At 43.1% G+C, this 23,690-nt stretch overlaps 1 protein-coding gene across 2 annotated transcripts in view; it reads left to right on the top strand.

Moving 5' to 3' along the window:
• The window catches only part of SEL1L3 (SEL1L family member 3), a 117,071-nt gene extending 102,274 nt beyond the window's left edge, over positions 1-14,797 (top strand). For both annotated transcript variants that reach the window (XM_033213925.1, XM_033213924.1), the window contains 4 exons: positions 2,660-2,787; positions 3,973-4,075; positions 4,157-4,229; positions 13,667-14,797. In XM_033213925.1, the coding sequence (XP_033069816.1) occupies positions 2,660-2,787; positions 3,973-4,075; positions 4,157-4,229; positions 13,667-13,806 (444 nt within the window). In that variant the 3' untranslated portion in view covers positions 13,807-14,797. The remainder of the gene's footprint in view (positions 1-2,659; positions 2,788-3,972; positions 4,076-4,156; positions 4,230-13,666) is intronic.
• The last annotated feature ends 8,893 nt before the right edge of the window (positions 14,798-23,690 follow it).

The following is a 23,690-nucleotide window of genomic DNA, read 5'->3' as shown; positions in this document are numbered from 1 at the left end:
GATGGACACTTTTACATATACTTGTTTATGATAACTTACTTTTCACATTTTCTTTTCTGTAAATTCTCTATTCTTATTCTTTGTCTGTTTATCTATTGGAATTTTGACACTTTTAAAAATTTAAACCATAATTAGTTCTTTATATATTTATCTAGTCGATAATGAACCTTAAGCTATTACATTGCATACAACTATTCTCCTACTCTGTTTTCCCACTTATTTTAATCTTGGTATTATTCCACTGATTAGAGACTTTAAAATTGCATAAAGCCTGCCTGGTGCAGTGGCTCAACCCTGTAGTCCCAGCACTTTGGGAGGCTGAGGTGGGCGGATCACCTGAGGTCAGAAGGTCGAGACCAGCCTGGCTGACATGGAGAAACCCCGTCTCTACTAAAAATACAAAAATTAGCCATGCGTGGTAGTGGGCATCTGTAATCCCAGCTACTCAGGAGGCTGAGGTCGGATAATCATTTGAACCTGGGAGGCGGAGGATGCACTGTGCCGAGATCACACCATTGCACTCAAAAAAAAAAAAATTCATAAAGCCATTTTCTTCTTTTCTCTTAATACCTCAAATTTTAAGAGTGCCTTCCTTTCAAAGAGTGCAGAAGTAGTTTATTTTCTGCTGTTGTGTGAGTGTGTGTGTGCATCTTAAAGATACTTAATGCTTCATCTATTTAGAGGTTATCCGTGGCACCTTGGGGGAATTTAAGATTTGAGACTCTGCACCCTGTCCTCTTGTGTTTGACGCCCCAGCTCTTCCACTTTCCAGCTGTGTAACCTTGGGCAAGTTGTTTAACCACTCTGTGCCTCAGTTTCCTCATCTATAAAATAGGATAATACCACCTATATCAATTTGTTGTTATGAGGGTTAAATGAATAAATATAGAAAACAGAACAATGCCTCACATATGGCAGGCATTGTGAGCTGCTAGTATTTTTATCGTGATTGCTACATATGATGGTTGTGAAAGTCCTGGGGTATGCAACATGGTAAATGATGATTTTCATTTAGATTGTTGTCAGAGGCAACTAAGAGGCAAGATCAGAGGGAAGACATAAGTCATTCGATGTGATCATGTCATTAGAGAAGCGCAAATCAAAATCACAGTGAGACACCATCTCACACCAGTCAGAATGGTTATTATTAAAAAGTCAAAAAAGAACAGGTGCTGGTGAGGTTGCAAAGAGAAAGAACACTTAGGCAGTGTTGGTGGGAGTGTAAATTAGTTCAGCCATTGTGGAAAACACTTGCAATTCCTCAAAGACCTAAAAACAGAACTCCCATTTGACCCAGTAATGAGATTGTATATACCCAAAGGATTATAAATTGTTCTGTTATGCAGACACATGCACATGTATGTTCATTGCGGCACTATTCACAATAGCAAAGACATGGAATCAACCTAAATGCCCATCAACGGTAGACTGGATAAAGAAAATGGGGTACATATACACCATGGAATACTATGCAGCCATAAAAAAGAATGAGATCACGTCCTTTGCAGGAACATGGATGGAGCTGGAAGCCATTATCCATAGCAAACTATGCAGGAGCAGAAAACCAAACACCACATGTTCTCACTTAGTGGGAGCTAAATGATGGGAACACATGGGCACATAGAAGAGAACAATAGACACTACACCTAAGGGTGGAGGTTGGAAGGAGGGAGAGGATCAGGAAAAATAATAGGTACTAGGCTTAGTACCTGGGTGACAAAATAATGTGTACAACAAACCCCCGTAACACATAACAAAATAATCTATATGACGAACCTGTGCATGTACCCCTAAAGTTGAAATAGAAGTTAAAAACAAAACACGATCCGGAGTTCTTTCAAGGGCAACAATCCAGTTTAATTGGTCAAGTTCTAATGGTAAGCACCACATCGTTTTCTGCTTGTTTCTTAATCTGGCCACCTGCTCGGCTTGTGATGGAGGGTGTGCATTCTCCAGGTAGTGTAATAGTACCCATCCTTTATGAAGCATGTCTATGGTCGGGCCATCTAACTATGTTTATTTTATTGGATCCATACAGCCCAATAAGACAGGTCCTACCTCTAAGGATCAAGAACAAGATGTCAGAGGAAGAGGTAGGAAAATACACCATAGTGGAGATCTATGCCAAGAAGAGTCATGAGAAGAGGTTTCTGCACCAGCCTAGGAAAGTTGAGATGAGTGCCCTTAGGTGATCCTGTGCAAGGCAGGCACCGCCTTGGGATGTCAATCATGGGAAGCCGCCCTAGCCACAGAAACATTTTGTCAGATTTCCGACAGGGCTATGGCAACCGAGGGCATAGTCTGTAGGCAATGGACATGGCATTCGACTCGGTATTCTTGTTTCATTTATGATACAAGGGCACGTTTTCCAGTAAGTTCTGTTTTGAGAGAGTAAGCGAGAAAGGACAGATCTCCCGGTTGACTGGCTTCGGAGCAGATGGGACACAGCAGCTTCTGAAAGCCTCCTGGTTCTCCTGCAAATAAATTTCTAAGATGCATATATTTAGGGAAACAATTCATCAATGAAAATGACAAAACCATCTGGCTCTAGAGACTAAAAAAAATTTTAGAGGTTGTAAACATTTATGTTCTGATGAAGAGTATGTGTCTAGGTTTTATTTCAAGGAGTTGATGAGGTTGGTTTGTGGTTTGTTTTTAGGGATTTTTTAACCTGGCCCTGTTAATCGAGGAAGGTACTATAATCCCACACCATATCTTGGATTTCTTGGAAATTGACTCAACTCTCCATTCTAATAACATCTCCATTCTCCAGGAACTGTACGAAAGGTGAGCTCAGAGCCTCTAGAACTGTGGAATCTGAGGAACCCAAGTAGATGATGTTTGCTTCTTGGTTAAAGTTAGCTTTACCCTTATTTTGTAATGTAAATTGTATTTAAAAAACAAACAAACAAAAACAAAACGCAGGGCACTGTGGCCCATACTTGTAATCCCAGCACTGTGGGAGGCTGAGGCGGGCAGAACACTTGAGGTCAAGAGTTCAAGACCAGCCTGGCCAACATGCCAACATGATGGAACCTCATCTCTACTAAAGGAACAAAAAAAAAAAAAAAAAAAAAAAAAACAGAGAGAGAGAAAAGAAAGAAAAAGCCCAGGGTTTGCTTCTACTAGAAAACATTCAGCCAGATCCGAGTGTATTTCTCTTTTCTAATATATGAATTTTAAGATATAGAAGGTACTTGATCTGAAGTTTAAGGGCTGACCAAAAATTTCCACGAGAATGGAAAGAATAACAATCTGATTAGCCCATGCTTGTCTCTTGTTTGTTTTGAGACAGGGCCTCGTTCTGTCACTCAGGCTGGAGCGCAGTGGTGCAATCTCAGCTCACTGCAACCTCCACTTCTTGGGTTCAAGTGATTCTCATGCCTCAGCCTCCTGAGTAGCTGAGATTACAGGTGTGCACCATCACACCAGACTAATTTTTTGTGTTTTTCACAGAGACAAGGTTTCCCCATGTTGGCCAGGCTGGTCTCTAACTCCTGGCCTCAAGTGATCCACCTGCCTTGGCCTCCCAAAGTGCTGGGATTACAGGTGTGAGCCACCAGGCCCGGCCTAATTAGCTGATGCTTTTCTGAAAGCTAAGGAGGCATTCCTACATATGCACTTTAAAGAGAAATACTGTTCTAGCAGGTCCTGTGCTTCAGCGTCTTGCTTGACTTTTATTTTATTTATTTTTAAATTTTTGCTGTCACCACAGCAGAACAGGCTTGACTCTTAATTAAGGACAAAACTGACCTTTTTCTAAACTTCCTACTGGGATTCTAGAATGTCAGATCAGGCCAAACCACTTATTTGGCCACTGGCTTTCTTTCTTTGTCTCTCATCTTTGTCAGTTGAGTGTGCTCATTTGTCTAAAAGCAGAAGAATGTAGGTTTGTGGATCTGAAAATGCCAGTCCTGGGTCGTGCCACCAAAGTTGGCTGACACGTCAAGATGCCCTGGGTCTTGTCTGCAGGTGCTGGAGCCACAGTAATGAGGAGTCCTTCAGCCCCTGCTCCTTGGCCTGGCTTTACCTGCACTTGCGGCTTCTCTGGGGTGCTGTCCTCCACTCAGCCCTGGTAGGTTTCATCTCCCACCAGCCCCGCCCTTGTGGCCTCTGGCCTTTGTCAGTCACTAATGTGTGCTTCTGATGTTTGCAGATCTACTTTCTGGGAACCTTTCTGCTGTCCATATTGATCGCCTGGACTGTGCAGTATTTCCAGTCTGTCTCAGGTAAAGATTTATAAAAAGCGAAAGCAATATATAAAAAAAAGCAGGGATTTTTTTTTTTTTTTTGGTCTACCAGAAAAATTGTGTTTTCCCTCCTGGTGCCCTTGGTCATGCTATCTCCTATCCCTAGGGTCGTCTTCACAGGGTGCGAATCCTTCTAGAGGTATATGAAATTCCTGGCTGTTGGGAGGCCACAAAGTTACTATTGTATTTTTCAAAATAAGGATTTTATTTTATTTTATTTTGAGATGGAGTCTCGTTCTGTCACCCAGGCTGGAGTGCAGTGGTGTGATCTCAGCTCCCTGCAACCTCTGCCTTCTGTGCTCAAGCAATTCTCCTGCCTCACCCTCCCGAGTAGCTGGGATTACAGGCATGCACCACCACACCCGGCTAATTTTTGTGTTTTTAGTAGAGACAGGATTTCACCATGTTGACCAGGCTGATCCCGAATTCCTGACCTCAGGTGATCTGGCTGCCTCAGCCTCCCAAAGTGCTGGGATTACAGGCGGGGGCTACCGCACCAACCCTCAAAATAAGGATTTTCTTTAAAAAGCTTAAGAAACTGACCTAATACAACTTCTTCCATTGAAAATACATCTGTCAGAATTCTGCCTCTGTGTGCCTGAAAACACAGCACCAAAGTCCCTGGCAGCATGAAGTCTTCCCTTCCATTTCAGTCAAGCAATCAAATGTGTAAGAGGATAAACAAACACTCATAATGAATAAAAATCCTCGGCCACACGGACTCAAGAGGGAGGGACTGAGCAGGAATCGTAAAGTGGGCATTTAGTTGAGCATGGTTTCCACTAATCATTGTTATTTTTCTGAGCTAGTATAGAATAGCAGTTAAGGACAAGCAAGCCTTACTTGCTTCTATTTGGGCTTAGAGTCCAGGCTTGGCTACTCATTAGCTGTATGACTTATGACAAGTTATTTAACCTTTCTGATCCCCAAATTTCTCATCAATACAATGAGGTTCTGAGAGTAGCTACTTCCCAGGAACATAAAATGAAAAAAATATTAAGTGAAAAAAAAATACACATAAGACACTTACCAAAATGACAACTGTAGTTAAACATTAGCTGTTATATTTATCTGGCACACAAAACCTTCCCAATAAATGTTAGCTCTTACATTTATCTCCTCTATTAGACCATAAGCTGAGTAAGAGGAAGGCCCCCGTCGTGTCATTTGCAATAACTCATGCATAGTCGGTACTCACACCCACAGACGTCTCTGGTCTCTCGAGAGAAAGAAAACTGATATTTTACCATCTCGGGCGGCTACAAAAGGATATAATAACCCATGGAGACAAACAGAGACATTTGCAAATGTATAGATTAGGACTGGACATGGCATTGGAGCATTTGCGTAGCTGTTATTTGTGTAGCAGATAATGAAAAGTGAAAGGGGTGCACGTCACCGTCTCTTCCACGGTGAGAAGGAAGTCACTGTTGCAAGGAGCTAGTGGGAAATCATTTCTCTCTGATTTACCTGAGGAGGTTCACAGGGACCCATCAAAACCTTCCGGGCTTGATGCCCCATAGTCTGCCAGTTAATAAACTTCACTCATGCAAATTCTGTCCCGTCCCTAAATTTGTTGCCAGGTATAGTCATTTATTTTGCATCTTGTCAGTGTTTTCCATTTCAAATTATCTTTGTCATTTTTACTCTGTAGAAATATTGTGATGATTATTACAAATGCAATTCCGTTAGAGGAACTGAAATTTGTCTTTATGATTTTATGCCAGCTGGTAGCCATGAAAATTCATGGGCGGGTAGAATTGCTTTGATCAGAAGTCATCTCTTTTTTCTGTCTCCATGCCTTCATTGTTAGTCTCTTCACATTCTTGTCTCCGTGTCTCTCCTGTCCTGTGACGTTTTGCTTTTCCTATATCCCCATAGTTCTTTCATACATTTTCATCGTTTTTCTCAAACTTTTTCAATTGCTTTCTCCAGCACATACCTACTTCTTGCTTGACCAGTCTAAAGAAGGCTATGTTTGGACAGGATCATAAAAATTATTTAATTCTATGCCCATTATTTTACAGATGAGGAAACTGAGGCAGAGAGGTGAAGTAGCTTTCCCAAATAAGGAAATAAAGACCAGGAGGCCAAGCACAGTGACTCACTCCTATAATTCCAACACTTTGACAGGCCCAGGAGGGAGGATCACTTGAGCTCAGGAGTTTGAGACCAACCTGGGCAACATAGTGAGACCCTGTCTCTAAAATAAAATAAAAATTATCCGGATGTGGTTGCACATGCCTGCAGTCCCAGCTACTGGGGAGGCTGAGGCAGGAGAATCTTTTGTACCCAGGAGTTCAAGGCTGCAGTGAGCTATGATCACACCATGGCACTCCAGCCTGGGCAACAGAATGAGACCCAGTCTCTAAAAAATGGAAGAAAAAAAAAAAGATTAAGAATGGATTTGGGCAGCAGAAGTTCAAACTTAGTTTTAGAATCACAGTACTTTAAAACAGTGATTGTCTTCTGTCTCAAACCCATTGCCTCTCACATAGCAAATATTTTGTAACGAACTTTTTAGTACCTTGAAATGAAATTCGTGATAATTAACCCATCTACACACATTTAAAATAATCAATATAGGGCCCTAACAGCAATATAAAAGGGAAATAAAAAGAAACTAATTATAATAAAATAAAAAAATATTGATTTCAATAAGTACATTCTAGCCCAGTGCTTCCTAATTTTAATGTGCATATAAATCATCCAGGGTTCTTATTAAATGCAGATTCTGGTTCAGTAGGTTTTGGTTCAGTAGGTAAGCCCTGAGATTTGGCATTTCTAGCAAACTCCTAGCAGATGCCCACACTGCTGTCTAGTAAAAGCATACTTCGAGTAGTAAGGGCTGAGAAGTATAAAAAAAAGAAAAAGAAAAAAATTCCACACATTTCCAAAATGTACCCCCACAGTAGTGTCTGCCAGCCCTGTTAGAACTAATGTTAAGAGTTGAAATATGGGACGGATATGGTGGTTCACTCCTGTAATCCCAGCACTTTGGGAGTGTGAGGTGGCTGGATCACCTGAGGTCAGGAGTTCGAGACCAGCCTGGCTAACATGGCGAAAACTCTATCTCTACTAAAAATACAAAAATTTGCTGGGCATCATGGCATGTGCCTGTAATCCCACCTACTTGGGAAGCCAAGGCATGAGAATTGCTTGAACCCCGGAGATGGAGGTTGCAGTGAGCTGAGATTGCACTACTACACTCCAGCCTGGGCAACAGAATGAGACCCCGTCTCAAAAAAAAAAAAAAAAAAGTTGTAGTACATTATTTTTGCATTTTAAAAAGTCCTCATCAAAGTGCAAATTTGTCAATAATTTTTGTATTTATTTATTTATTTATTTGTTTGTTTTATTTATTTTTGAGATTGAGTTTCACTCGTGTTGCCCAGGCTGGAGTCTAATGGAACGATTTCAGCTCACCACAACCTCCACCTTCTGGGTTCAAGCGATTCTCCTGCCTCAGCCTCCCAAGTAGCTGGGAATACAGGCATGTGCCACCATGCCTGGCTAATTTTGTATTTGTAGTAGCTGGTCTCGAACTCCCAACCTCAGGTGATCTACCCACCTCAGTCTCCCAAAGTGCTGGGATTACAGGTGTGAGCCACCACACCTGACCTTATTTATTTATTTATTTATTTATGTTGAGACAGAGTCTCACTGTCGCCTAGGCTGGAGTGCAGTGGTACCCTCTCGGCTCACTGCAACCTCCACCTCTCAGACTCAGGTGATTCTCCTGCCTCAGCTGACTGAGTAGATGGAATTACAGGTGCGTGCCACCACCCCCAGCTGATTTTTGTACTTTTAGTAGAGACGGGGTTTCGGGGTTTCGTCATGTTGGCCAAGCAGGTCTCGAACTCCTGACCTCAAGTGATCTACCTGCCTTGGACTCCCAAAGTGCTGGGACTACAGGCATAAGCCACTGTACCTGGCCTGTCAATACTTTTTAAGTAAGAAGGTACTCCAGCAGCACAGTGGAGCTGATGGGATGATGGGGCAGGGAAATCGAGGCACAGACGAGGTGAGGAGAAGCTGCCGCAAAGGCAATGCTGCTCAGAGATCAAGTTTCTACCACTTGGTGTCTCCCCGATGAGCTGGCACAAGGTCCTGAGACCTGCCCCACAGCTGGGGGAAGACAGGGATGGGTGCATGTAGCAGCCATGGTGTTGTGAAACAAACTGTTTTTTTTTTTTTTTTTTTTGAGATGGAGTCTTGCTCTGTCACCCAGGCTGGAGTGCAGTGGCCGGATCTCAGGTCACTGCAAGCTCCGCCTCCCGGGTTCACGCCATTCTCCTGCCTCAGCCTCCCGAGTAACTGAGACTACAGGCACCCGCCACCTCGCCCGGCTAGTTTTTTTTGTATTTTTTAGTAGAGACGGGGTTTCACCGGGTTAGCCAGGATGGTCTCGATCTGCTGACCTCGTGATCCGCCTGTCTCGGCCTCCCAAAGTGCTGGGATTACAGGCTTGAGCCACCGCGCCCGGCCTGAAACAAACTTAATAATGAACTATGGGTGCTGACTGACAGTGTGAAAAAGAGGAAATGGATTTGAGAGTTAGGAGCCTCCCGTCAGCAGCTTGGGGTGAGGATTGTTGCTATAAGTTAGAGAGGTTTGTCATTTTGTGATTTGCATTTTTTCCAGTCAGTTGTTTTTAAAAAGTAATGATTTATAGTCAAGACTTGCAGTTGAGCTGTCCATCCATTTTGCGTTCAGCTCCAACTACCTTCATTTTCCTCCTGAGTTTATATGCTCTGTGATATATGGTTGACACGTCATGGCATTTGCCACATTAAATTGTCCTGCATTCAGAAGGCTAGCAGTGCAGGACGGTAGTTAACAGCATTGGTGTGGAAGGCATGCTGCTAAGATTCCTGGCCCTGCCACTAGCTAGCTATGTGACCTTGGGCAAAGGAAGGAGCCTATCTGTGCCTCAGTTCCCTCTTCTGTAAGTAGTAGAAATAGTAATACACCCACTGCCTGTTGTAGTTGAGATAACCAAATGAGGTAACACATGTACAGTGTTTAAAACTCCACAAATGGGCCGGGCACAGTGGCTCACACCTAGCACTTTGGGAGGCCAAGGCAGGTAGATCACCTGAGGTCAGGAGTTTGAGACCAATCTGACCAACATGGTGAAACCCCATCTCTACTAAAAATACAAAAATTAGCTGGGCATGGTGGTGCATGCCTGTAATTCCAGCTACTTGGGAGGCTGAGGCAGGAGAATCGCCTGAAGCTGGGAGGCAGAGGCTGCAGAGAGCCGAGATCGCGCCACTGCACTCCAGCCTCGGCAACAAGAGTGAAACTCCATCTCAAAAACAAAACAAAACAAAGCAAAACCACAAATGTTAGCTGCTAGTTCTCAAGGAGTATGTCCTCTGGGGTACTTTACCTGCAATTAAAGCATGCTGACACTAGGTAACACCTACACATAAATAGCTTGATTTACCTCAGAAGCAGACATAATGACCAAAGCCTAGTATGCTTTTCTTTGCTATTAGACTCTTTCTAAAACATTCAATTTTTTTTTTGGAGATGGAATCTCACCCTATTGCCCAGGCTGGAGTGCAGTGGTGAGATCTCAGCTCACTGCAACCACTACCTCCTGAGTTCAAGCGATTCTCCTGCCTCAGCCTCCTGAGTAGCTGGGACTACAGGTGTGCACCACCACGCCCAGCTAATTTTTGTATTTTTAGTAGAGATATGGTTTCACCATGTTGGCTGGGCTGGTCTTGAACTCCTGACCTCAAGTGATCTGCCCACCTCAGCCTCCCAAAGTATTGGGATTACAGGCATGAGCCACCACACCTGGCCCATTCAACTATTTTTTTTTTTTTTTTTTTTTTTTGAGATGGAGTCTTACTCTGTCACCCAGGCTGGAGCACAGTGGCATTATCTCGGCTCACTGCAACCTCCATCTCCCGGATTGAAACAATTATTCTGCCTCAGCCTCCTGAGTAGCTGGGATTACAGGTGCACACCACCACACCCAGCTAATTTTTGTACTTTTAGTAGAGACGGGGTTTCACCATGTTGGTGAGGCTGGTCTTGAACTCGTGGCCTCGTGATCTGCCTGCCTTGGCCTCCCAAAGTACTGGGATTACAGGCGTGAGCCACCACACCCGGCCCATTCAACTATTTTTTAAAGCATTTCAACAAAGACACTGACTAATCTATCAAAAATACCAAGATAGCTCAATTGGTACTTTCAATAGATTAGTCAATGTCTTGATCTTCATCATATATATTTATATATAAAAAGAATACATATATGTGTATATAAAGAATATATATTTATATATAAAGAATACATGTATATTTATGGATAAATATATATATTCTTTCCTTCAAGGGAACTTGTGTTTGACTGCTGGCTCGCATCCCACCAGGCAGCTCAGTCTTTCTTGCGGCTTATGCCTCCCACGGTGGTGGAAAGGTCCCTGGGTTTGGGTGGCCCTAGGGTCACTCAGGTAGTCACCAGTCTCATAGTAGGACACACATCACCCTGGGCCTACACTGTTCCCCCAGGTCCATTGGCTTTGCAGCTTCTGGGTCACCTGGGCACTCCATCATCTTTGCCAAAGCCAAGTGTCATTAGCCTTTCTTCTCCCAAGTCTTTATTTCTGATTGCTGATGGGGCAAGGTAGAGGCCCTGCTGTGGGTACAACCCAAGGACTCCAAGAAGCTCCTTTCCTCACCTGTTGCATCTCAAAAGGGCTCTCCTTTGTCCACTCTTTGGGAGGGTACACCAAGCATAATTGCCTTAATGGACCAGGCTTTTGAAAAACAAAAAAATCCCAAAGTAAAGTCTATGTCTGGAGCTGTCTCCACTTCTGCCCGGCCACAAACCTCCCCTGAGACCAAAAAATCATGGAGCCTGGCCAGTTGCCTGAAGGAAGCTAAAGGCAAGAACAGAAGGGGAAAATAGAAGTCACTATTTCAAAGAAAGAACTCTGCCTTACTAATATCATGTCAACTTTATGTCTCAATAGAATACACCATATAGAGCAAGATTTGTAGAACTACTAGTTCCTCGGTACAACTAGGTAACCTTTTAAACCAACGTCAACCTATTCAATACATTTATAACTTAAGGCAACTCATTCCTTCTGGCTAAGTGGTTAGCCTAATGTTCTTTTAAAAAGAGTAAGGTGATATGTGTAAGATTAATTAAACCTTTTCCTACTGTTTCCTGTCATCTACATTTCCAGCTAATGAGGTTTCTACTAAAATTATAGTAAAATGTCACAAAGCAGTGCTTATGAAGAAAGCAGTAGCCTAACAGTCAGAGAGATTTTATGAAGAGGTTGTACTCCTGTCCTATCTCATTAGCTTGACATCTTACCAGCATCTCCACTCCTGAAAAGTGTTTCAGTGACATGAATCCGGTCTCTGCTAGATCCAGAGGCCCAGATGAAGTCGGCATGATCTTACTTATAGCATACAATTTCTAGGGCTTTCCCCTTTATACCGCCTTTGTGCAAACATTCTCTCATTTCAGGATGAATTCAACATAGTCCCACGTATTCTTTCTTTTTTGCTTCCATCTGGTCAGTCGGCAAGCAGATGTTCTTCCTAACAACAGCAGAGATCAGCAAACTTTTTCTGTAAAGGACCAGATAATAAACATCTTGGGCCCTCAAGGCTGTCTTGGTCACAACTACTCCACTCTGCCGCTGTAGCTGAAAAGCAGCCATTGTGTCTGGGTTTCTTTTTTTTTTTTTTTTTCTTTCTTTCTTTTTTTTTTTTTTTTTGAGACGGAATCTCGCTCTGTCGCCCAGGCTGGAGTGCAGTGGCCCAATCTCGGCTCACTGCAACCTCCGCCTCCCAGGTTCAAGCAATTCTCCTGCTTTAGCCACCTGAGTAGCTGGGATGACAGGCACGCGCCACCACGCCTAGCTAATTTTTGTATTTTTTATAGAGACGGGGTTTCACCGTGTTGGCCAGGCTGGTCTCAAACTCCTGACCTTGGGTTATCTGCCTGCCTGGGCCTCCCAAAGTGCTGGGATTACAGGCATGAGCCACGGCGCAAAGCCTGTGGCTGGGTTTCTAATAAATCTTTACTATGGATGCAAAATTTGAATTTCATATATTTTTCACGTGTCACGAAATATTACTATTCTTCTGTTCAACTGTGTAGAAACTGTTTTTAAACCACGAGCCATACAAAAACAAGCAATGACTACGTTTGGCCCATGGGCTGCAGTTTGGGCCAGTTCTTGATAATTCTCACTAATGTACAGAAAATGGTCCCCCAGGCAGCAAATAATTCACAAATCACTCCTATTTGGCTCTGGAATACACTCTCTAATTTTTTAAACAGCATGCTTATTGTCCTGGTTACCTTGATTCTAGTCCAGTAATAAAATTAGTGCACATTCCAGGTGAGCACAGACAAAGAGGCCACTTTAAAATTAGGCTGGGCTGTGGGGGTCTTGTGCAGTGATTGCAAACCCCCTAGTGGAAGAGGGGGAGTCCTCACACAGATAATGACTAACTTCCTGTAGAGACATCGAACATTTTTACTACGCTCTTACCAAAGATTTAAACGGTGGCAATGCTAATTATACATTCTTTCTACATTTACACATTGGCACTTTTTTAAAAAATCAGAAAACTGATTGCTGATTTATCTTGTTACCATGGTGATTTAAACATTTCCCTGAGCTTGAAAATACATGCCTTAGTACTTCATTAACTTCCTCAGAGATCATCAGGAAGGTAAGTCTTAGGATCAAAGTGGGTTTCAAGATCATCTAATCCAAGACTCTGAGTTCACAAGTCACGAAACCGAGGCCCAGGAGACTCAAACATTCTACAACCAAAATGTCTGCCGTCTGTATCTATCCCAAGGTCACTTGTTAGCAGCAGATGAATGAGACTTGCCCAAACCAGTTCTCCTGACTGTTGCAAAATGGTCTTTGTACCTCATCATTGGGACTCTAATCACTAGATCACCTGCCAGAGTAGTGGCTTTAATGACCTTAGAAAGGGCACATCATTCTACAACATCCTGCCCCTCCCCATCACTCTCCTATTCTTTCAGAAGAGTGTTGGAATCCACGACCTCTTCTGTAGGTACTGGAAGGGGCCTGAAGGAGAATTCCTGCATATATCCAGAAAAGCCAGAAGTTTGGGGACCCATTCTTGAACTTCCTAGAATGTCCCCTTGGAGATGAGCATTGGCACTTGGAGGTGAAACTCTTGAAGGGTTTTTATTTAGAAATCAGATTGTCAGCATGTGGTGCCATCTTCTTAAACTTAGATAATGGGCCCAGAGTTGCCTGGCTAGTTAGTGTCAGAGTTATTAGACTAGATGCATCTCTCCCGGCTTGCCAGAGTCTAGGTGTGGTTGTACGTCCTGAATGCACTGTTTTGAGTATTCAGCACCTGCTGTGCATGTGTCTCTGCAGCAAGCGATCCCTCTCCAAGACCATCCCGGGCCTCCCCAGACACTGCCACGTCCACTGCAAGTCCAGCTGTGACTCCAGCTGCAGATGCCTCTGACCAAGACCAGCCCACAGTCACTAATAACCTGGAGCCACGTGGGTGAACTGTCCTCTCCGGTTCTCTCCGGATGAGAGAGAATCCTTTCAACAGCTGATATTGGGAAGCTGGGGCCAGGGCATGATCCTGATAAACACCTTAAATGTCTTGTCAACTGGATGCAAATTTTGCAATTGGTGTCCTTTTTTTAAAAAGTCAAATTACAAGGAAGTACCCAGATCAGGCAGTGGTAATCCCAAAGGTCATCAAACACATACAAGGAACATCTTGATCATAGGGCACGTGGGGAGGGCTACTGGGTCATCACAGCCTTTGTTCCAGTGATTGTATGTATTAGGAGTCACAGCTTGCCCTGTGGCAGATCTGGATTCTTATACACTAAGATGTGTCTTAAGAATCGTCGTGCGTGGTTCATTCCTTTATCAAAGAACAGAAAGTTATGACTACTCTACAGGGTAGATAATATTTTGGTACCTGTGTTTGCCACAGCCCTGTTCCTCAAAGCCGAATTGATAGATTTCTCTTTGACTTCCAAGACCGAGCAGTTATAAGTCACCCTGAAGTAAATTGTTTATGCCTGGAAATGCAGGGAGGGCGATAGCTTTGTAAATTGGTTTACATTTTTCTCCTTGAATTTGTCTAGGGTCGCAGCGCTTCCGAATCATTTAATGACATTGTTGGATATCTTTTACATTTCAATTGCAATCCATGAAATTACATTTAGAAGATTCTTAGTACTTAACTGTAGTCTTCTCCATGAATTACCCATTAGAATAGACTGGCAGCAACGGAATATGCAGAAAGTAAGCCTTTAGCTTATAGTTTCATCCCTACCCCTTATGCCTGCCTGAGTCGTACAGGGATGTGTGTGTGTGTGTGTGTGTGAGAGAGAGAGAGAGGAAGAGAAAGAGCAGAATGTCTGTATACTACATGCTGCTAAGGTAGTAAATAAATCAGTAATGCAATATTGTGGGTCCAAACTACTCTTTGCACTACTTTATTTACAGTAGTAAATAAAATTATTTTTATACAATTGACTACCAGAAAGTGTTTTTTTTTTCCTTTTTTATAATTACTGTTACCATACAAAGTCTAAAGGTCCATGCATTCTCCTTGAGGAGGGAAAAAAGAAAAGTCCTCCTGATGAGAGGGCTTATTTTTCATAACCCATTAACATTTGCAGATAGGAAGGTGGCAGGAGGCTTCTCTCCAGGAATCCTGAGCTCAGGTCTGGCCTTGGAATGTTCGCACAGTATCAGACATTGTTTCAGGGCTTCGTGCTGCTCTGAACCTGGGGTCTATGTTCATTCCAGGCTAAGCTTGCAATTCATCCTCCTCCTCCTCCTATGAGTGCTGCTCCTGTTTTAGCAAATGTTGTCTTTCCTATTTGCAAAAAAGCCAGAGGTTGAAGGCTGAGAGTCCTGGATTCAAATTCTGGTCCTGTAACTGACAAGCTCAGTAACCTTAGGTGAGTAATTAACCTTCTCTGAGTCTCAGACTCCTGTGCTATAAAATGGGATGATGAAAACCACCACTTCGGCTTTTTATGAGGCCTAAGCGAGATAATATATGTAAACCCTACAGGATATGGTCTTGTATTAGGTCGTTCTTGCATTGCTATTAACTAAATACCTGAGACAGGGTAATTTATAAAGAAAAGAGGTTTAATTAGCTCAGAGTCCTGCAGACTGTACAGGAAACAAGGTGCTGATAGCTATTTGACTTCCAGGAAGGCCTCAGGAAACTTTCAATCATGGCAGAAGGCGAAGGCAGATCAGACATGTCTTACATGGCCAGAGCAGGAGCAAGAGAGACCGAGGCAGGTGCCACAGACTTTTATTTATTTTATTTTTGTTTCTCTCTACAATAGATAGAGCTCTATATCTATCTATATATGGAGAGAGAATATATGTATTTAAATATATATTTGAATATATATACATTTATATATATATATATTTTGAGATAATCTCAATGTCACCCAGGCTGGAGTACAGTGGCACAATCTTGGCTCACTGCAACCTCCCCCTCCTAGGTTCTGGTGCCTCAGCTTCTGAGTAGCTGCGACTGCAAGCATGTGCCACCATGCTTAGCTAATTTTTTTGTATTTTTAGTAGAAACAGTGTTTTGCCATGTTGCCCAGGCTGGTCTTGAACTCCTGAGCTCAGGCAATCCACCTGCCTTGGCCTCCCAAAGTGCTGGGATTATAGGTGTGAGCCACCACGCCCAGCCTATTACATACTTTTTTATTTTTATTTTTTATATTTTTTGCCACACACTTTTAAACAACCTGCTCTCACGAGAACTCACTACCATGAGGACAGCATCAATGGGATGGTGCTAAACCATTCATGAGAAATTCATCCCCATTATCCAATCACCTCCTGCCAGGGCTCGCCTCCAACATGGGGGATTACATTTCAATGTGAGATTTGAGCAAAGCAAATATCCAAACTATATCAGGTCCTAAAATATGGTAGGTCATTATTTTTATAACATAAGAAAGAGCAGTCTGAGGGGCCAGAGAGTGACTCTGCTCTGCTGAGATCCTCTCTTCATGGCAAACACACACATTTCCAATCTGTTGGGAACATGAGCTCACAGCTACACGCCACACTGGGAATTGCCCTAAGCTGCTGGGATCTGCCCAAGGGCATACCCTTGCAAGAGCAGCCCATGGTTAGTGGCTCCCTGATGTAGGCAGAGTTTCTCAATCTCAACACTATTGACATTTGAGCTGGATGGTTCTTTGTTGAGGGGCAGGGTTGTCTTGTGCATTGTTGAATGTTAAACAGCACCTCTGGCCTCTAATTAATGAACGCTGCAGTGGACACTCACCACCCCTGCTTCCCAGTGTGACAGCCTTAGGAGCAAACACCTCCTTAGGAGCAAAATCACACTCCCTTCACCTTGAGAATGACTGATGTAGGAAAACAGAGGTCCCTTGCCTCAATTTGGAACAGGGCTGAAGGGCAGGGCATCCCAGCTCCAAAACTCCATGTTGGTTGCAACCTCACTGAATGCAACTTCTCCTCACTCTGCCCTATTCTGCCTTCCTCATGTTCTTTTTCTTTTTCTTTTTTTTTTTTTTTTGAGACTGAGTCTTGCTGTACCACCCAAGCTGCAGGACAGTGACGTGATCTTGGCTCACTGCATCCTCCACCTCCCAGGCTCAAGAGATTTTCCAGCCCCAGCCTCCCGAGTAGCTGGGATTACAGGCCCGTGCCACCATGCCCACCTAATTTTTATATTTTTCATAGAGGTGGGTTTTGGCACGTTGGCTAAGCAGATCTTGAACTCCTGACCTCAAATGATCTACCCGCCGCAGCCTCCCAAAGTGCTGGGATTACAGGTGTGAATCCCAGCCTGGCCTTTCCTTTTTCCTCGTGTTCTTATAGGATTTTCCAACGCTGATCCCCAGAAATCTTCACACCCAACTCTGTACCTCAATTTCTAAAAAAAAAAAAAAAAAAACCCTAATATATTAGTTTGCTGGGACTGCCATAACCAAGTACCAAATACTGGGTACTTGAACAACAGAAATTTATTTTCTCACAGTTTTGGAGGCTGGAAGTCCAAGATCAAGGCGTCAGCAGGATTGATTCCTTCTAAGTCCTCTCTCCTTGGCTCGTAGATGGTCGTCATCTTTCGGGGTCTTCACATGGTCTCTCCTCTGCACGTGTCTGTGTCTTAGTCTCTTCTCATAAGGACACCAGCCATATTGGATTAAGACCCATACACATTTGTTGGGGAGCAGGGTTGTCTTGTGCATTGTAGAATGTTAAACAGCACCCCTGGCCTCTAATTAATGAATGCCTGCAGTGGGCACCAGCACACAATGGCTCACGCCTGTAATCCCAGCACTTTGGGAGGCAGAGGCGGCTGGATCACTTGAGGTCAGGAATTTGAGACCAGCCTGGCCAACATGGTGAAACCTCGTCTCTAATAAAAATACAAAAATTAGCTGGGTGTGGCGGTGCATGCCTCTAATCCCAGCTACTCGGGAAGCTGAAGCATGTGCATCGCTTGAATCTGAGAGGTGGAGGTTGCGGTGAGCTGAGATTGTGCTGTGCCATTGCACTCCAGGCTGGGTGCCACAGTGAGACTCCATCTCAAAACAAAACAAACAAAAAAAAGGCCATATCTTCAAATACTGTCACATTCTGAGGTACTTGGGGTTAGGACTTCAACATGAGAATTTGGTGGCAGGACACAATTCAGCCCTTACCACCAACAGCCCTTACACCATGGAAGGCTGGTTCCGGTCCAGCATATGGACTCATTCATGGGATCCATCCTGGTCTGCTCAGCTCCAAATGAGGTTGGGAAATGCTGGCATGGTTCTGGGGTCGAACCTGGGTTCAGGTGAAGCTGGTAAGCTAATTGTCAATTCGTGTCCCACCTTAGACATCTGTCCTCCAGGGATTTCTCAAGGCTATATGATCTGGATCCATCACACACCTTCTCAAGCCCCAATCTTCCTCTTCTCTCCTTAAATTCTAAGCTGAATTTCCACAAGCCTAGTGTCCAAGCTGGCTGGAATAGAACCCTGCACAGTTAAGGCAAAATGGGGTAGGAGGGAAGGAAAAAGGAAATAGGAGGTGTGAAGGAAAAATAAATATTGGGACTCCCAAATCATAAGCTAAAAGGAAAAGTCAAACTGGGAACAGCTTAGGGCAAACCTGCCTCCCAGTCTATTCAAAGTCATCCCTCTGCTCACTGAGATAAATGCGTATCTGATTGCCTCCTTTGGAAAAGCTGATGAGAATCTCCAAAGATTGCAACTGTTTGTCTCTCGCCTATCTGTGACCTTGAAGCCCCCTGCCAGCTTTGAGTGGTCCTGCCTTTCCGGACTGAACCAGTGTTCATCTTACATATATTGATTGATGTCTCACGTCTCCCTGAAATGTATAAAATCAGGCTGTGCCCTGGCCACCTTGGGCACATGTCATCATGACTTTCTGAGACTGTGTGACAGGCACACATCCTTGACTTTAGCAAAATAAACTTCCTAAATGGACTGAGACCTGTCTCAGATATTCTGGGTTAACAGAGGGTAGGGTACAGAAGTGATATTCAGTTACTTCCCTATCGTCCCCACCACTTGGGACATTCTTAGACCATAGGTTGCCGACCAGTAGGTTGAAACAAATCCAACCCACAGATACAATTTTTTTGGCCCACTCAGTATTTTTAAATTTTTCAATTAATTGCTAATATTGTAAAATCAAGGATATGGGGCTTCTCCTAAAAACTCTAATGATGTGAAAAAACTGGGCTTTCATTGCTGCATGGCAAGAATTAGCTGAGGCTAACTAGGTCTTCCCTTTTTAGTTAGAGTCTGTCCTTTCTGATTTGCCACAGTCTCCACCATTCCCTGTTGCTTTACACCTAGTCCATTTATTCCTTTATGCAGGCATTTGGGTTCATAACTCATGGTTTGAATCTCCTTCTCTTCATTCTTAATGACTTCACTGTGAAAAGTCTGAGAGAGATCTCCAAATTCATTTACTGCTTAATCATTTCCAAGCTTTTGGGAGCTGGGAAAGTGGTACTCTGGTAGTCTTTCTTTCTGCTCCCTGATTGAGGGAGATGTCAAGCTGTAGGTCATTTGGAGTTTCAATAAAGTGTCCAATAAAGTTGCAAGACAAAATGCCAATTAAAAAAAATTAGTGTTTTCCTACACCAGCAATAACTAGAAAATTAAATACTAAGTAATATTAAATGTAAATAAGATTTCATTTACAGTAATGACACAGTTGTAAAGTATCTAGAAATTAACCAAACTATGAACTCATTAGATGTTTATCAAGGAAATTTAAAAAGTCTACTCCTTGGCCGGGCGCAGTGGCTCACGCCTATAGTCCCACCACTTTGAGAGGCTGAGTCAGGCAGATCACGAGATCAGGAGTTTGAGACCAGCCTGGCCAATATGGTGAAACCCCATTTCTACTAAAAATACAAAAATTAGCTGGGTGTGGTGGCACGCACCTGATTGCACCAAGATTGCTTGAGTGCAGGATGTGGAGCCCAGCCAGGGCAACATGGTGAAACCCCATCTCTACAAAAAATACAAAAATTAGCCGGGTGTGGTGGTGCATGTCTGTGGTCCTAGATACTTGGGAGGTTGAGGTGGAAGGATTGTTTGAGCCCAGAAGATCGAGGCTGCAATGAGCCAAGATGGTGCCATTTCACCCCAGCCTGAGCAACAGAACAACACACTGTATCTAAATAAATAAATAAATGAATACTTCAAATGAATTAGACTTAACTGTGAAAGGCAGAACTACAAGGCTAGTAATAGAAAATGTAAGATGATTTGGCCGGGCGCAGTGGCTCACACTTGTAATCCCAGCAGTTTGGGAGGCCGAGGCAGGCAGATCACTTGAGGACAGGAGTTCGAGACCAGCTTGGCCAACATGGTGAAATCCTGTCCCTACTAAAACTACAAAAAAAATTTGCCAGGCATGGTGGTGGGTGCCTGTAATCCCAGCTACTTTGGGGGCTGAGGCAGGAGAATCGCTCGAACCCAGGAGGCAGAGGTTGCAGTGAGTCAAGATCACACCATTGCAATCTAGCCTGGGCAACGAGAGTGAAACTCCATCTCAAAAAAATAATAATAACAAATAAAAGAAAATGTAAGAAGATTTTACACATTTTGAATGACAAAAGATTTCTTAAACAGTATATAAAAATACAGATTTCTCTTCTTCAAAAATGAAGGATTTCTGTTCAAGAAAGAACACCACTGACAAAGCTGGTGGATTAAGGTGTGAGATTTGCAACATCCCACATCTAAAATATCAAAATCTAGAATGTGCAAAGAATGTATGTTAATTGACCACAACAAGGAGGCAGAACCTCGTAGAGAAAATATTCAAAGCACAGGAACAGACAGTCCATAGAAGGAGAAAATCTAATGCCTTAAAGTAGATGAAGAGCTGCTCAACCTAACTTGAAGTCAAAGAAATACAAATTCAAATACAAATATGTCACTTCACACCCATCGTAAACACTAGAAATATAGGTAATATGGCCAGCCGCGGTGGCTCACCTCTGTAATCCCAGCACTTTGGAAGGCTGAGGCAGGCGGATTACTTGAGGTCAGGAGTTTGAGACCATCCTGGGGGTAGTGAAACCCCATCTCTACTAAAAATACAAAAATTAGTTGAGCGTGGTGGCGGCTGCCTGTAATCCCAGGTATTCAGGAGACTGAGATAGGAGAATTGCTTGAACCAGGGAGGCAGAGGTTGCAGTGAGCCAAGATCACGCCATTACACTCCAGCCTGGGTGACAAGAGCAAAACTCCGTCTAAAAAAAAAAAAAAGAAAGCAATTAGATAATACGGTCAGGCGCAGTGGCTCATGTCTGTAATCCCAACACCTTGAAGACCAAGGTGGGTAGATCACTTGATGTCAGGGGTTCAAGATCAGCCTGGCCAACATGGTGAAATTCCGTCTCCACTAAAAATACAAAAATTAGCCAGGCGTGGTGAAGCAGCACCTGTTAATTCCAGCTACTGGGGAGGCTGAGGCAAGAGAATCCCTTGAATCCGGGAGGCAGAGACTGTGAGAAGTGAAGCCGGTTGGGCTTCTGGGTTGTGTGGGGACTTGGAGAACTTTTCTGTCTACCTAAAGGATTGTAAACACACCAATCAGCTTTCTGTGTCTAGCTAAAGGTTTGTAAATACACCAATCAGCACTCTATAAAAATGGACCAATCAGCACTCTGTAAAATGGACCAATCAGTGCTCTGTAAAATGGACCAATCAGCAGGATGTGGGCAGGGCCAAATAAGGGAATAAAAGCTGGTCACCTGCGCCAGCTGGGTCCCTTTCTACACTGTGGAGTGTGTGTTCTTTTGTTTTTCACAATAAATCTTGCTGCTCAGTCTTTGGGTGCATGCCATTTTTAAGAGCTGTAACACTTACTGTGAAGGTTTGCAGCTTCACTCTTGAAGTCAGGTGAGACAACGAACCAACAGGAAGGAATAAATTTTGGAGACATCTGAAGGAACAGACTCTGGTCACGCTATCTTTAAGAACTGTTAACACTCACCGTGAAGGTCCGTGGCTTCACGCTTGAAGTCAGCGAGACCAAGAACCAGGGAAGGAACCAATTCCGGGCATAGTTGCAGTAAGCTGAGATTGCACCACTGCACTCCAGCCTGGGCAACAGAGCAAGACTCTGTTTCAGGGAAAAAAAAAAAAAAAGAAATGCATGTAATATCCTGAGGATGTGGGGAAACAAATTCTCCAGTCTCATTGCACTGGTGGCTGAGTAAACAGGTGAACGATATGGCAGGAAAAGCATTTAGGGCTCAGAAAGCCCACTCCAAAGTATGAGCTTCCCAAACTCTGCACAGGTCCAATAGGGGCAATGGATAAAAAAGTGTGATACAAACAGCACTGTTTGAGACAGCAAGCTGGAGCAGCAAGATTTATTGTGAAAAACAAAAGAACACACACTCCACAGTGTAGAATGGAATGGAATGGAATATAGAATGGAATGGAATATGGAATGGAATGAAATGGAATATGGAATGTGAAATGGAATGGAATATGGAACGCAATGGAATATGGAATGGAACGGAACGGAACGGAAGAGAATATGAAATGGAATGGAATGTAACAAAATGGAATGGGATACGAATGCAATGGAATACGGAATGGAATGGAATATGGAATGGAATGAAATATGGAATGGAATGGAATGCAATGGATTGGAATGGAATGGAATATGGAATGGAATGGAATGGAATGGAATGGAATGGAATAGAATACGGAATGGAAGGGAATGGAATGGAATACGGAATGGAATGGAACGGAACGGAAGGGAATATGAAATGGAATGGAATGGAATGGTACGGATTGGAATGGAAAGGAATGGAAAGGAATATGGAATGGAATGGAATGGAATATGGAATGGAATGGAATGGAATGGAATGGAATATGGAATGGAATGGAGTGGAATGTGGAAAGGAACAGAATGGAATGGAAATGAATGGAATATAGAATGGACTGCAATATGGAATGGAATGGAATGGAATATGGATTGGAATGGAATAAGGAATGGAATGGAATATGGAATGGAATAGAATGGAAAGCAGTGAATGGAATGGAATATGGAATGTAATGGAATGGGATGGAATATGGAATGGAATGGAATGGAAAGGAATATGGAATGGAATGAAAAGAAGAGAATGGAATGGAATGGAATAAAATATGGAATGGAATGGAATATGGAATGGAATGGGATATGGATGGAATGGAATGGAAAGGAATGGAATGGAATATAGAATAGAATGGAATATCGAAAGGAATGGAAAGGAATGGAATGGGATATGGAATGGAATGGAATGGAATGGAACGGAATGGAATGGAATGCAATGGAATGGAATATAGAATAGAATGGAATATCGAAAGGAATGGAAAGGAATGGAATGGGATATGGAATGGAATGGAATGGAATGGAACGGAATGGAATGGAATGCAATGGAATGGAATATGGAATGGAATGGAATATGGAATGGAATGGAATGGAATGTGGAATGGAACGGAATATGCAATGAAATGGAATATGGAATGGAATGGAAAGGAATGGAATACGGAATGGAAGGGAATGGAATAGAATATGGAATATGGAATGGAATGGAAAGGAATGGAATATAGAATGGGATGGAATGGAATGTGGAAAGGAATGGAATATGGAATAGAATGGAATATGGAATGGAATGGAATATGGAATATGGAATGGAATGGAAAGGAATGGAATATAGAATGGAATGGAATGGAATGTGGAAAGGAATGGAATATGGAATAGAATGGAATATGGAATGGAATGGAATATGGAATGGAATGGAAGATGGAATGGAATGGAACATGGAATGGAATGGAATATGGCATGGAAAGCAATGGAGTATGGAATGGAA

This window comes from Trachypithecus francoisi, unplaced genomic scaffold, assembly GCF_009764315.1.
Source record: "Trachypithecus francoisi isolate TF-2019V2 unplaced genomic scaffold, Tfra_2.0 Lachesis_group1, whole genome shotgun sequence".
Lineage (NCBI taxonomy): Eukaryota > Metazoa > Chordata > Mammalia > Primates > Cercopithecidae > Trachypithecus > Trachypithecus francoisi.
This window is presented reverse-complemented; position numbering and strand designations above follow the sequence as displayed.